The 13,264-nt window shown below is 55.7% G+C and overlaps 8 protein-coding genes across 9 annotated transcripts; 4 read left to right on the forward strand and 4 right to left on the reverse strand.

The window, feature by feature from the left end:
* Window positions 1-12: 12 nt before the first annotated feature.
* Window positions 13-2,291, reverse strand: IUM83_00399 (WW domain-binding protein 4; the record flags this gene model as incomplete). Its single annotated transcript, XM_067924164.1, has 5 exons — window positions 13-744; window positions 813-1,223; window positions 1,300-1,452; window positions 1,588-1,756; window positions 1,846-2,291. The coding sequence occupies 5 exons, from the start codon at window positions 2,289-2,291 to the stop codon at window positions 13-15; spliced, it is 1,911 nt and encodes a 636-aa protein (XP_067789320.1).
* A 299-nt stretch (window positions 2,292-2,590) lies between these two features.
* IUM83_00400 (WW domain-binding protein 4) lies at window positions 2,591-3,370 on the reverse strand (the record flags this gene model as incomplete). Its single annotated transcript, XM_067924165.1, has 2 exons — window positions 2,591-2,810; window positions 2,889-3,370. 2 exons carry the CDS (start codon window positions 3,368-3,370, stop codon window positions 2,591-2,593), a joined length of 702 nt encoding a protein of 233 aa, XP_067789374.1.
* Window positions 3,371-3,894: 524 nt separating this feature from the next.
* Window positions 3,895-5,104, reverse strand: IUM83_00401 (Double stranded RNA binding; the record flags this gene model as incomplete). Its single annotated transcript, XM_067924166.1, has 2 exons — window positions 3,895-4,108; window positions 4,182-5,104. 2 exons carry the CDS (start codon window positions 5,102-5,104, stop codon window positions 3,895-3,897), a joined length of 1,137 nt encoding a protein of 378 aa, XP_067789375.1.
* A 136-nt stretch (window positions 5,105-5,240) lies between these two features.
* Window positions 5,241-6,710, forward strand: IUM83_00402 (sodium hydrogen exchanger 3; the record flags this gene model as incomplete). Its single annotated transcript, XM_067924167.1, has 9 exons — window positions 5,241-5,393; window positions 5,488-5,520; window positions 5,594-5,697; window positions 5,771-5,838; window positions 5,908-5,998; window positions 6,063-6,186; window positions 6,250-6,373; window positions 6,436-6,550; window positions 6,614-6,710. The coding sequence occupies 9 exons, from the start codon at window positions 5,241-5,243 to the stop codon at window positions 6,708-6,710; spliced, it is 909 nt and encodes a 302-aa protein (XP_067789373.1).
* Window positions 6,711-6,888: 178 nt separating this feature from the next.
* Window positions 6,889-8,640, forward strand: IUM83_00403 (sodium/hydrogen exchanger 3; the record flags this gene model as incomplete). Its single annotated transcript, XM_067924168.1, has 1 exon — window positions 6,889-8,640. One exon carries the CDS (start codon window positions 6,889-6,891, stop codon window positions 8,638-8,640), a length of 1,752 nt encoding a protein of 583 aa, XP_067789500.1.
* Window positions 8,641-8,764: 124 nt separating this feature from the next.
* Window positions 8,765-10,582, forward strand: IUM83_00404 (sodium/hydrogen exchanger 3; the record flags this gene model as incomplete). Its single annotated transcript, XM_067924169.1, has 1 exon — window positions 8,765-10,582. One exon carries the CDS (start codon window positions 8,765-8,767, stop codon window positions 10,580-10,582), a length of 1,818 nt encoding a protein of 605 aa, XP_067789371.1.
* A 155-nt stretch (window positions 10,583-10,737) lies between these two features.
* IUM83_00405 (uncharacterized protein) lies at window positions 10,738-11,980 on the forward strand (the record flags this gene model as incomplete). The annotated part of the gene is made up of 3 exons (XM_067924170.1): window positions 10,738-10,756; window positions 10,868-11,016; window positions 11,090-11,980. The coding sequence occupies 3 exons, from the start codon at window positions 10,738-10,740 to the stop codon at window positions 11,978-11,980; spliced, it is 1,059 nt and encodes a 352-aa protein (XP_067789372.1).
* Window positions 11,981-12,188: 208 nt separating this feature from the next.
* IUM83_00406 (uncharacterized protein) lies at window positions 12,189-13,214 on the reverse strand (the record flags this gene model as incomplete). 2 transcript variants are annotated; one of them, XM_067924171.1, is made up of 5 exons in its annotated part: window positions 12,189-12,209; window positions 12,288-12,340; window positions 12,427-12,475; window positions 12,545-13,040; window positions 13,114-13,214. In XM_067924171.1, the coding sequence occupies 5 exons, from the start codon at window positions 13,212-13,214 to the stop codon at window positions 12,189-12,191; spliced, it is 720 nt and encodes a 239-aa protein (XP_067789368.1). The 2 variants fall into 2 exon arrangements, with proteins under 2 accessions (XP_067789368.1, XP_067789367.1); XM_067924172.1 differs by having other exon boundaries at window positions 12,545-13,043.
* Window positions 13,215-13,264: the final 50 nt, after the last annotated feature.

A 13,264-nucleotide genomic window follows, 5' to 3' on the forward strand; every position in this document is an offset into this window, starting at 1 on the left:
ATCCGTTTCAGTTTAGCCCATGCTGATCTGGAACACTTGAAGTGCACCGGAACGGTAGCAGGCGGCCGAGTGCAGCAGATAGAACTCCCACGTGCGCTTGAAGGACTCTGGGAGCGACGGCATGCGTTGGACTTGAGCTGGTTGATCCATCGATGTGATCTGGCCAGCTGCACGTGGTGGCGTGTCTTGACCCCATTGCGCTTGGAATCGCCGGTTCCACTCGAGAAATGTGCGCTCGTAGTGGTCCGAGTACCCAACCGTATCTCGAAGCGTGAAGCCCGTCTCGCTAGCTAGTCGACGCATAAGTGGTAGGGTAATAGCGTAACAAGGGTACGCGCTGTGCACGTACTTGTTAGTCCAGGCGTGGGTCGTCATGTGCGCAGCCGTGCAGGCGCTGAACTCCAGCAGCGTTATACCGTTCGCGGTTTGGATGCGCTTCAACGTGCGTAGGAATCGAGTACGTTGAACGTCCGGTACGGTCTCCACCACACCGCACAACGTGATGCGGTCAAACTTAGAGGCACGGAAGCCACTCAAAATTGTGAGCAGCTTCTCGCGAGACTCTGCTACCACAAACTCCATTTGGTCAAAGACCTCGAGCTCGCGAGCGAACTTCTTGGCACGAGCAAACTCCTGGACGGAGGATAGGACACATACAACTGTGGCGTCGGAGTGCTGCTGGGCGAGGTAACAGCCCACCCCACCCCACGAGCCGATGCTGATGTCCAAGACGGTGTGACCAGTCTAAAGCAAAATGAATGAATTAGTTAGCACGAAAGATGTAAGCGCTAGGCTCGTGATCAAAAACTCACCCGAATGTCCAGAAGTTGATCCAGATTTGCAAGCTTGTTGATCTGCGCAACGTCGATGGATGTCGTACCGCCAGTCCAAATGCCAAAGCCTTGGTGGAAGTACGGATCCATATACGCTTGTCGAAACTCGGGGCACAGATCAAACTGCTCCGAGACGGCGCCAACAACGAGGCCCATAGAAGACGGTGGATAGTTGAATAAACGTGCTGCCAATGCCACGAAGCGTGCGCTCCAAGACCGGTACATTTCCTGCCTACCCTCCATTGGGATCGTAAGCAGACTGGCGACCACCTCGTCCAATGTCCGGGCGGAGTTCGTCGCCCACAAGCATCCAACGTAAGACTCTCCAATAGCCACAAGTCCTTCGCTCATCCAGTCCAGCCAAAACGAATCATCTCGGACAATGAAGTCCTGCCCACAGCAACAGGGTTTTAACTTTCTTGTTGACCGGATGGCATCAAATGGTGAAACGCAAACAATTGCTTACCATATTCGGTCGAATACCACCACTGGACAACAGGCGACACATGATCGTTTTGGCATTTCGGCGCAATTTCGGCAGCGAAAGCGACCGGATCAACTGGAGGCAAAACAGAACAGATCCAGCGATCGCCGTCGCGACGTACACCCAGAAAGATCTCTGCCACACGCGCGCCGGCAGCAACACCAAACAATGTTCAACAATGATATTAGACACGTCTACCCAGCACTAGGCGCAACAATGGACACCCGGTAACTGGGGAAACCACGCGGGGATTGCGCTTCAATTTACTACCTGGTGTGCTAGGACGCAGAAGAGCGGAACGAGCAGGTTCAGCATGAGCTCCATCTTGTACGCCGCATTCCAAAAGTGCTGCGAGCGTGGCGGAGAAAAGCGGTAGATGTGGTCAGCCTTGGGGAATACACCTCCGCCCACCACGAAGTGGCTCCACAGTCGTGACGATCTCCAACAACGGAACAACAAACAAGCAAACACAGAAACCTCAGCCCGATGGCTCCCTCAACTTCACCAGAACCTCACCTCCACTCTTACATTAGAGCTGGAACGCTCATCCACACGCGGACAAGTGGTAGGTAGCACGAAACCAACATCATCGGCACCAACAGGTGCAGCAGGATATCCCCCACGCGAGCCGCGACGCCGAGCAGAGGCGAGCTGGCCCAGACCCCGAGCCAGCCGTTCAGGATGGCCGTGAAGGCGTACCGGTCGAAGACGCGCAGCGAGTACCAGCCCACCATGATAGTGATGCCCATGGACGTGGCGATACCCAGCGCAGCCTCGGACGCCAGCAGGTGCGCGATCACGGTGAAGACGAACCAGCAGTTAGTGTACATGGTTCGGATGCCCACGAGCGGAGGCAGCACGACCACGCCGAACAGCAGCGCCACGGCCAGCGCCGCGTCCACCTGGCTGTCGGCCTGCTCCTCGGTGTCGTGGCTAGCGTGGCCCAGCGTCCCCCATCCCAACAGCGTGTCCATCTTGAGCACTTGGTCGAAAGTCGCGAAGTGAGCTGCTCGCCACAGCCTCAGGTTTTGCAACGTCAGAATGTCGTAGAAAGCAGATCTCGTAAGGCATACTTGCAATTAGTATGACGACTTAGGATATCGACAGGTAAAGTTCTCAGAGCGGCATTTTTGACCTAGGATTGCACCAGCGTCACCGAGGATGACACAGTGCAACCGTGATGCCGCGACATCGCTCGTAAAAACGCAACAGTGCTTTATTACAGTTTTAGTGCCTGCGTCCCTATCTACATGGCTGCTTCGGTGGCGGCCACTTACAAGCTCGGTTCCAGGAAACAGTTGACCACGAACGCGTGAACTCCTGCTTGGGTTGCGACCACACACAGCGCCGGAACCGTAACGTTGTAGATCAGTTCGATTTTGCGAACCGCTAGCCAAAATGCCTTCGGGCGCGGCGGGTAGATGTGGTAGATGTCGTTGCCTGTCAGGCAGAGATTTCCGCCGGCGACCAGCTTGATCCACAGCTGAGAGAAACTGCTCGCACACAGTGAGTGAATATTACAGCCACGTTAATTCACAAGGTCGATGGCCACTTCGGAAAAGCTCACTTACATCAGGATCGGCGCTGTCATCCAGAAGCGCACGAGCGGCAGGTAGCAGAACGCGAGCGTGAGCGGCACGCCCATGTGCAGCAGGAGATCGACGGAGTTGGCCAGCAGCCGGAAGGGGCGGTACTTGCTCAGGAAACCGAACCAGCCCTGCAGGATGCCCATGAACGTGCTGCGATCGAGCGCGCGCAACGAGTACCAGCCCATCATGATGGTGAGCCCGAGCGATGTGGCCATGCCCAGCGCTGCCTCTGACTCGGTTACGTGCGCCAGCACCGTGAAGCCCACCCAGCAGAAGGTGTAGAGGATCCGCACGCGCACCAACACGGGCAGCAGCGTGATGGCGAACAGCAGCGCCACGGCCTGGACGGCGTCCGAGCCCAGCGGCGTCGGCCCAGCGCCGGCGCGCTGCTCTCCGTCACGGACCCGCAGCACCGTGCGCGTCAGCGTTTCGTGCGCCACGGCGAAGAGATCAGAGGCGTCCATTTCCGCTGCGCAGGACGAGTGTCAGCGAGCGTGACGCGCCGCTGGACCAGGTCGAAGAATGAAGCAGCCGTTGCCGTTCGAGTGGTGAGGCGCACCGTGGTACACATGGTCCGACTTGATGGCGCTAGATCAGGCGACCTGGATACTTTCCCCATAGTTTGGCTCCTACGAAGTAAAATAGGAGAGTATAAGACCTTTCTATGGGATATGATGATTTTCGAGTTCCGACGAAACATTTCAGTTTCCGCTTTTCGTCGACGATGTTTTGCGTCGATCGACTGAACTATATCCATTCTTCACTAGTACAGCGTGCGGTTGTAGTCTTCCTCGAGCTAGGAGGTCGTGATCCGCTGTGTGTGTGTGTTGGTGGGGGCAGGGGCATTGCTGGTGTTCGGACACCTACCGTAACTTACTTAAGTGGTGAAGCGCTCAGAGCTAGGATAAGATACACGCCTGTATTTGCCTTTACTGCTGTCGTGTAGCTTGGGCACAGGCCGCACGACGGCTGCGAGCATTTCGGAGCTTCACGAGGCGTAAGTGATCCCTGGCACAGGCCTGCGGCTGTAGAGAACGACGTTCCGCGACCAGTTGGTCTTGCCTAGCTGGGCTTTGAAGCGGAACCGACCGGCGGCCAGCAGAAACGCGTCGATCCTCTCGACCACGTCCGTCCGCACCTTGATCTCCCGGAAGGATTGAGGCACCTCGACCCGCATGCGCTTCAACCGCGTCTGAGCATTGCTGTAAGGGAAAAAGCAGACCCATTAGAACGATGAATCAACAACAGCAACTTCCGCAACAACTCGCCGCCTACCGGTAACACTTCCACGTCTGCGGCTCGATGATCAGGTGCTCGGTCATGTCGCTGACCGTCTCCAGAAACTTCCAGAGTCCATCATCTCCGTTGTTCAGGTGGATCCACATCGTCACGCTGAAACAAGTGACGAGGTCAAACTCCCGCTCCGCTGTCGAGCGCTTTGCTAGCTCTAAGAACGGAGTGATCTCCTTGGTAAACTTACTCGTCATAACATCAACATGGCGGAACTGGACTGCATCCCCCGCCGTCAACTGCACCGGTTTCTTCGCGGCTCGCTCGACCAGCACTTCATCAATATCGACACCGAGTACCATCAGCGACTTCCTCGTCGCGAGCTCCGCTTCCGTCAGTGGTAGCTGTTCCGGGACGACCTTTTCAACTGCCTCCGTTTTCTGCTTCTCCTCCTTGTTGTCGTCCGCACCATCCAGCGCTTTCAGAGCGACTTCGGCCGCCTTGGCCTTGGCAACTTTCTTCGACACGCCCTCGCCACGACCCAAGGTCTTACCGTCGATCTGCAGCTCGCAGACGTAGCGTCTTCGGTGACTGCTCTCGCCCTCGTCCTGGATTAAATACTGCACCTGTTTCTTCTCCTTCTGCATCCGCTCGTTGAGGGTGCTGATGTTGGTGAGGTCGAAGTTGGCCACATCGTCGATCTGGTTGGCATCCGCAAGCGTCGCGCGACCATCCAGGGCGTCGTAGAGCCCGATGGTCAAGTCGCCTTCGTTGCAGCCGATGTCGATGACCGCGGACGTCTCGTGGGCCTCGTTCTCGGCCTCCCCAGTCGACTTGCGAACAAGCAGCGCGCGTCTCAGGGCGTTGGCTGTCTGCACGTCCATGAACCGCAGGCGCTCGTGCACCGGGTTGAAGCTGTAGTACGCATGGAAGTTGCCCAGCACGTGGCCTTCCGCGTCGGACGCCATGGCTGTCTGGTTGGTCGAGTAGCTTGATTCGCATGAGCTACACCACCATTGGTCGAAAATAGGGTATACTTTGAGGCTATTGGTCAAATTTGACGTACTTATCTTTGCTTCCAGTTCACAATAGCCCCACGTTGACATGCTGGGCCGACGAGTGCTGCGCGCGGTGGCGCGTCCGTCGACGAGCGCGAGGCGCTTCGCAGCGTCCGCGGCGCAGACTGACGTCAAGGGAACGAACAGCAACGAGAGCAACTTCTCTAGATACGCTGGCATGGCGTTCTTCGGCGCTGTGGTGCGCGATCCGAAGCAGTGGAATGTCCAGCCAAGATACCTGAGAGCTAAAACAGCATTGATTTCTGTTGTTGCAATTGTGACGCGAACTGCAGGCGGCGACGACGGCGTACCTTGGCACGTGGCAGGTGTGGATGGGTCTTGTGCTGTTGACGAAGTAGTGGTTACTGGCTCTTGACAAGAGGTTGCTGGAATGTGCAGACCGAGCGCTACTACTGGAAGGTGGATCTGATCAACGAGCGCACAAAGGAGTTGTCGGAGTCCGTTTCGGAGCTGTCGAAGGAGGCGACGGCGAGCGACGATGTGTGAGTCTGTGGACATACTGGTTATTTGTAAGGATACATAAGCTGACGAGATTGGGGTTTTGACACGGTGTAGTGACGACATCGAGTATCGCCAGCTTCGTTTCGAGGGAAACTTCAAGCCTGGAAGCACTTTTTACTTGTGTACGTGTAAGATAAATGAATGAGGTGGACCGACCCATCACTGACAGTGGTGCATCGATACTTCTGTAGACCCTCGTTCTGCCCCTGCCGACCCAAGCGACTCGGTGGCGAGAGTGAAGTCTGGCGGCTACATCTACTCCTTGTTGCAGCGTGAGGGCGGGTACGCATATTTCCGCGATAAATATTGAGTCAAATCGGTGCTTACACCATGCCGTGCTGCGTAGAACCCCAGTGATTGTGAATCGGGGTTGGCTTCCGCGTAAGCTCTTGGACGAGCATATCGCACGTGACAAGAAGGAGGAGGCTGGAAATATTTCTTTTGTCGGCGTTCTGCGTCATGGCGAAGTGGTACGTGTTGTTGGATAGGTTGTACACACCTTTCCTGCTCTGACCTAGCGGTTGCTGTTCCAGAAAAACAATTTTACCCCGGACAACGACCCCGAGAATCGCCAATTTTTCTACTTGGACCACGAAGAGCTGGCTGATGCCATGGGTGTCACTTCAGCTGATTTGCCTGTCATCGTCGATGCGCTTGGTAAGTTCCTTAAATCGCTTTAACACTTGATGCCAAAAATTCATTTACGTTATCCGGAACAGCGGTCGAAGGCGCAAGCAGCGAGGTGACGCTGGACAACCCCCTCCGAAAAAGCATTGCGTCCTACTTGGAGTTTTACATGACCCCAGAGAAGCACGCTGGCTACGCGGCAACCTGGTAAGTAGACCTGATGTTAATGGAAGTGCAAGCACACGCGCCTAACAACTGGCGTGCTCACAGGTTTGGTTGCAGCATTGCGGCCGTTGTCATGGGAATTCTTCGTTTCAAGAAGGGTGGTGCGAGAGCTGTTCGTGCCCCCAGATTCGACCACCGTTGAGCAGGTCGGGGCCTAGCACAGTTCGCATTCGTCTACAGATCGCTAAGAAATACTGAAAACAGCTGGCCCATTTTACGTAATTCTTATGATTTGAACCGGTAAAAGCTAGCACCGGCTCCACGTACCGCGCCGATGATAAGTGAAAATGCAGCACGAACGAGATGACGAGGCGGACACGATGGAGGACGCGGTGCTGCTGCTGCTCATGCTGTTCGTGCTGGTAGTGGTGTCTTTCGTGCTGGACCGGTACTCGTGTAATTTGGTGTCACAGAGCGGGTTCGCGATGGTGTTTGGCCTCCTCGTGGGACTCTTTATGATCATGGGGGACAAGCACGAAGCCCTGCACACGCACCTGAACCTGGACAACAGCCTCTTCTTTGGTGTGCTGCTGCCCCCGATAATCTACGAGGGGGGCTTCTCCATCAAGCGCCAGGCATTCTTCCGCAACTTCCCGGCAATCATGAGCACTGCTGTTGTGGGCACAGTGGTTTCGGCAATCATCACGGGTGGCGTGCTGTACCTTGCGGGGGCGGCGAAGATGGTGACAAGGCTCTCGTGGGTGGAGGCCTTCCTGTTCGGCACGCTGATTAATGCGGTGGACCCGGTTGCAACGCTGGCGTGTTTCAATAAGCTGCACGTTCCGCCGCTGCTGTTCAACCTCGTGTTTGGAGAGAGCGTGATCAACAATGCAGTGGCTATTGCGCTGTACCAGACGCTGCACAGGTGGGACGTGGGCACTGACTTGAGTATTAAGCAGTTGCTGCGAGTGGCTGCCAACACAACTGGAATGTTCGTCGGATCACTGCTTGTGAGCGCGACGATCACTCTGTGTGGCGCCTTCCTGCTCAAGCGCAAGGTCTTCTCGTCCCTGCATTACTTCCCCAGCTACGAGATTTGTTTGTGTTTGATTTTCAGTCTACTGACGTACTACGTGGCCGATAGCCTCAAGTTGAGTGGCATTGTGGCGCTGTTTTTCTCGGGAACTATGACGGCTCACTACCATTTTAATGCGCTCTCACGCGAGGCACGACACGCTTTCACCCACCTGCTGCATACGCTATCGTTCGTGTGTGAGAATGTCGTGTACGTATTCATGGGGACATCGGTGATCATAATTTTTTCGGGGCACCGAGAGCAGAATTCTGGTGCGGCGCTTCGCGTGGACGATATCGACTGGCACTTTATTGGTCTGACCGTCGTGGCTTGCTTCTTTGCGCGCTTTTTCAATATCTTCCCGCTGCTGAAATTCTCCAACTGTTCACGAGAGTCGTCCGACCGCATCCCAGTCAAGTTTATGAGTGTGATGTGGTTTGTTGCGCTTCGTGGATCCATTGCGTTCGCACTCGCCAAGAACTGGAACTATGTCGGTCGGTACGGTTCACACCGCCGACTCGTTGAATCCACCACTCTCGTGGTGGTGCTCTTCACAACGATTGTGGTTGGAGGACTTACTGGGCCGATACTCTCCAAGCTGCGCCTGACCGGGCACCATAGTGCACTGCGGCAATCTGAGCCCGATGCCAACTCCGAAGATGCATCGAGTTCCGAAGAGGACCGAGCAAGAGCGCTGCAGCGCAGCACCCGCCACTTCATGCTTCGTCGCAACTCCAGGGCCACAGAGCCACCTGCAGCGCGGCCATCTTCAGAGAGAATGGCGGAACAAGACGTAGAAGTGGACGAAGACCCCGTGTTCACTTCGCGACCACAGTTCCGGGACGATGACTACAGCGACGACGAAGGAGAGCACAACGGGGACTCGCCCCAGCAGCGCACGGAGACCATGACCGGCGCGTTCTTCCGCAACTGGCAGAACTTCGACGCAGCATACATGCAACCGATCTTCGGCGGCTCGCTGACCCCTGCGAACGCTAGGCCAATAGATGATGTAGCAGACTCGCGCGGACAGGAGGTCGACAAGACCGCCGTTTGATCTCACTTCAACTTACCGGTTTTGATGGTGTCGTGAACATAATTTTACCCTTACTGAATGCAAGTGTTTCAGTTCAGCAAATCATCCTCATAAATACCGGTATGCTGACTAAAACGCATGTCCCATGCAGTCAGTGCTCCAATCACAAGTCAAATCACATACGGCCACCATGGAGGATGCGGTGCTGCTGCTGCTCATGCTGTTCGTGCTGGTGATGGCGTCCTATATGCTGGGGCGGTACTCGTGCATGCTGCTATCGCAGAGCAGCTTCGCGCTCATGTTCGGGCTCTTCGTGGGGCTCTTCATGATCATGGGCGGCAAGCACGCGGCGCTGCACACGCACCTCAACCTGGACAACAGCCTCTTCTTTAATGTGCTGCTGCCCCCGATCATCTACGAGGGGGGCTTCTCCATCAAGTGCACGGTCTTCTTCCGCAACTTCCCGGCCATCATGAGCACGGCCGTGCTGGGCACCGTCATCGCCACGACCATCACGGGAGGCGTGCTATACCTCGCTGGCCTGGCCGGCATGGTCACCAAGCTGTCGTGGGTCGAGGCCTTCCTGTTCGGCACGTTGATCAGCGCCGTGGACACAGTGGCCACGCTGAGCATCTTCGACAAGCTGAACGCGCCGCCTTTGCTGTTCAACCTCGTGTTCGGAGAGAGCGTGATGAACGACGCCGTGGCGATTGCGCTGTACCAGACGCTGCGCAAGTGGGACGCAGACAGCAACTTCAGCGCCAAGCAACTGCTACGTGTGGCGCTGAATACGGGCGGCATGTTTGTGGGATCACTGGTCGTGAGCGCTCTCATTACGCTGGGAGGCGCGTTCCTGCTCAAGCGCCAGTTCTTCGCGACGCTGCGCTACTACCCGAGCTACGAAATCTCGCTGTGCCTGATTTTCAGCCTGCTCACGTATTTCGTCGCGGACAGTTTGAAGCTGAGTGGCATTGTGGCTCTGTTTTTCTCGGGTACCATGACGGCGCACTACCATTTCAACACGCTGTCGAGAGAAGCGCAGCATGCGTTCACGCACCTGCTACACACGCTGGCTTTCGTTTGCGAGAACATTGTGTACGTATTCATGGGAACGTCGGTGGTCATGATTTTCGCTGGTCACGCAGAAGAGAACGCGGGTGCTTCTTTGCGTGTGGACGATATTGATTGGTCCTTCATTTTACTTACACTTGTGGCCTGCATTGTGGCGCGGTTCTTCAACATATTCCCGCTGCTGAGTCTCTGCAACTGCTTGCGGTCTCCTTCCAACCGCATTCCGGCCAAGTACATGGGCGTCATCTGGCTAGCAGGCCTTCGTGGCTCGATGGCTTTCGCCCTGGCCAAGAACTGGAACTACGTGGGTCTCCACGGGGCGTCACACCGCCGTCTGATTGAGTCTACAACTCTTGTGGTAATTCTCATCACGACGATCGTGATTGGCGGGCTCACCGGTCCATTGTTGTCGAGCTTGCACCTCACTGGTAAGTACAAGGACCACAGCCACCTCGACCAGTCCGACACTGATAGAAGTTCGGCTACTGCATCCGAGTCCGAGGAGACCCTGTCTCGGTTAGTCCAGCGTAGCACGCGTCATGCTGACGGCGAGTTGCAGGGAGCCTTGGCGTTCCCAGAGGAAGAACAACCGAGGGAGAATCGCGACGGCACCGGTGATGAAATTCCTATCCTAACGCCGAGGCCGCAGTTCCACGATGACATGAGTGGCGATGAAGACGACCCGAACCTCGCTTCCCCAGTCCCCCCGGCTACTGAGCGATCACGTGGCGACTCGCTGACTGGAGCCTTCTTCCGCAACTGGCAGGCTTTCGACACAACCTACATGCAGCCGGTGTTCGGAGGATATTCGCAACGGCCATCAGCGTCGACGTCCGTTGACGACCTGGCCGACATGCAGCTGGCCAAGGTGCTGGCCGAGGCTGCAGTGTGATTCTAGTGTAGGTTTCCAGCTAGGATCACAGTGCATGGGCGACATGGCTACATTTGCCATCGCCATTGAATAGACTCATTTTATCATCTTTGACGGGGTTTTGCACCACGGACGCAATGATGCTGTCAGTTAGCTAATTCCAAGTGTCCGGGCACATGACGCCGCCGGCGGACGGTGAGAACAGCGCTGATGTAGGGGCGCAGCCAGTATCAACCGAGGCTGCGCAGCCAAGTGCACAGTCTAACGATGCGTCGGAGGCGTCCGAGACTCCGGAGATGTCTGCAGAGAGCGAAGGAGAGGAGCAGGAGGTGGACGACTCGTTAGAGGCGCTGGAGGACCTGATCCTGGAGGCGTACAACAACATGCAGATCGACGGGGAGTACATCTTCCTGCCGGACGAAGTGGCGGAGAAGCTCCACCGAGTCGCCGAGCAGGTGCGTGGGTTTGGTGGGCGTAGGGGAGCAGTGAAGAGGTGTTGTGCTGACTTGGAGGGTGCGGGTCTATTAGGTTCAGATGGAGATCCAGGAGAGCGGGGAGGTGGTACACACGGAAAACAATACTATTGCTGGAGAAGACAGCAGTAGTGGCGATGGTGCTGTTGAGAAGAAAGAAGTTGAGGAGGTGAAGGCGTCGCAACAGACAACAACCGATCGACCAGAACCTGAGCAGGAACAGGACCAAGAGGAGGATGAGAAGACTCTGGAGGAGAAGGAAGGGGAAGAGCATATACAGGAGAAGGAAACATGTGTTACACAGGATGAACAGGAGAATGCAGGTCAAGATGCGGAGGCAAGAGTGCGTAAGGTGAAGGAATTGCAGACGGAGGCCGCGGAGGTGCGTGAAGAGAAGCACAAGCAACGGATCCCCCGAGTGGTATCATCGGAGAACCTCTTTACGGAGTTGGAACCCGTACCTGAGATAGACGAAAGCGCGTCGAGCGGCCCGCCATCACCTTCTCCGCCGCACTCTCGCTCACACAGTGGAGCAAACACGCCGAAACCGAGGGCACACACACCAGCACGAGGTCATGGACACTTTCCTCCACCGCCGCTTATTTCGTTAAGCTCAACTCCCAGCAGTGTCGCTGCTAGCCCAGATAAACTAGGAAAATCTCCAGCTTCAAGAGCGTCAGATCAATCTGATGATGGTCAGCGCAAGGGTAAAGTACTTACCTACGAGAAGAGGAGGGAAGCCGCGCTCAAGCTGAAGCAGGACAAAAAGAAGCGGGAGCTGCGCATCCGCGAGTCTGCGCGTAAGCAGCGTGAGGATTCCAAGCGCCAACTCGAGGAGGTTCACCAGAAAGAGATAGAGGAGAAACGTGAGCGAGTACGGCGTATCCGAGAGGAGCGGCTTCACAAGAAAAAAGTGACGAGTGTTAAGGGATCCAAGAACGGGTAGGATGTATATACTTCTGTACTGGTCTTACGTTTTGAGGTTTAATGTGCCTTCCAGCTGAGCAAGCGTTTCTGGCTCTAATTCGTGTAAAAGCGATTGCATCCCATCAAGCGAACAACTTAAGACCTCGACTTCACGCTGTAGATTCGCCTTCCTTTCTTTGAGGAGACCTTGACGATGCTTCAGTCGACTTGCTTTCTCATTGCGTTTATCACTTCGTTTCTTCAACTTGCTGTCAGTGAATCCAGTTAATCCAAGTCAGAATCTTTTGGCAGGCAACGTACACTGAGGAACAAGGTTGGACGCCTACCAAATATATCGATCCAGTTCGCGGACGCAGTAGGTTGCATATTGGCATGAGAGCTGTAGTAGGATCAATGCTTTCCCAGAACCGTCTTCGTGGCCTTTCATTCTTGGATGTAAACGCCGATGATGGTCAGTGCTGGTACAGCCGTAGAGCGTTAATGGCAGTAAGTCGCGCAGCGTATCAGTGCGAAGCTGATTGTCATACGAGCATTTTAGTTTTTTTTTTCTTAAAGGACCACATCGTTTCACTGAAATACTCACCTCGTGGACGATTTGTCCAACGCGAACGGCACGAAGCTTACTGCTTCTAGCAAGAGGTCGACGAGGAAGAACAAACCGGAACCCCGATTTTCTTGCGAAATCGGTCTCCTTTGTGTCTAGCAGGGTCGGATCAAGCGAGTTTCCGGCCATGGCAAGACTGACGCACACGTAAGCCGCCGTGCTCAGCAACTCTGTCTTGTTCTGACAATACTCAGAACCCTTTGGCTTTGAATCTTCCGCGTGTCTTCCCCTGGAAGGTGCGATCGGATACCAGCGCTCCATCTTGCCGGACTCCATCCACAGCGCCAAATCCACGGTCCACCCGGCCGCGAACTCCAGCAAGTCGGTCGAGCGAGACTGCCCCGTCCAGAGCTCAAACGCGATAGCTCCGTGGGCCTCCTCGCTCTGTAACTCCACAACAACCCCCTTCCCCCATTCACGCTGTCCTCCGCCACCCCTGCCGAGCAGACACTGATCCAGCAGCAAGCGACCTTGGCTACTGCCGCAACCAAGCAGACAAATTAGTATCCCCACGCAATAAATTAAAACTAGTAATCGCCGCCACACACGCGCCCTCGCCGCTGTGCATTCTAGCGCGCAGCCACGGCCATCCACAAGTCCCCTCTACGCCACCGACCCCGCGCACACGCAGCAGCAGCGTCGCCGCCATCGCTGTGGATCTTGAAGCGTTGTCGCACTTAAGCGAACCACTGGTGTGTC

This window comes from Phytophthora cinnamomi (assembly GCF_018691715.1).
Source record: "Phytophthora cinnamomi strain GKB4 chromosome Unknown Contig53, whole genome shotgun sequence".
NCBI classification, from domain to species: domain Eukaryota; phylum Oomycota; class Peronosporomycetes; order Peronosporales; family Peronosporaceae; genus Phytophthora; species Phytophthora cinnamomi.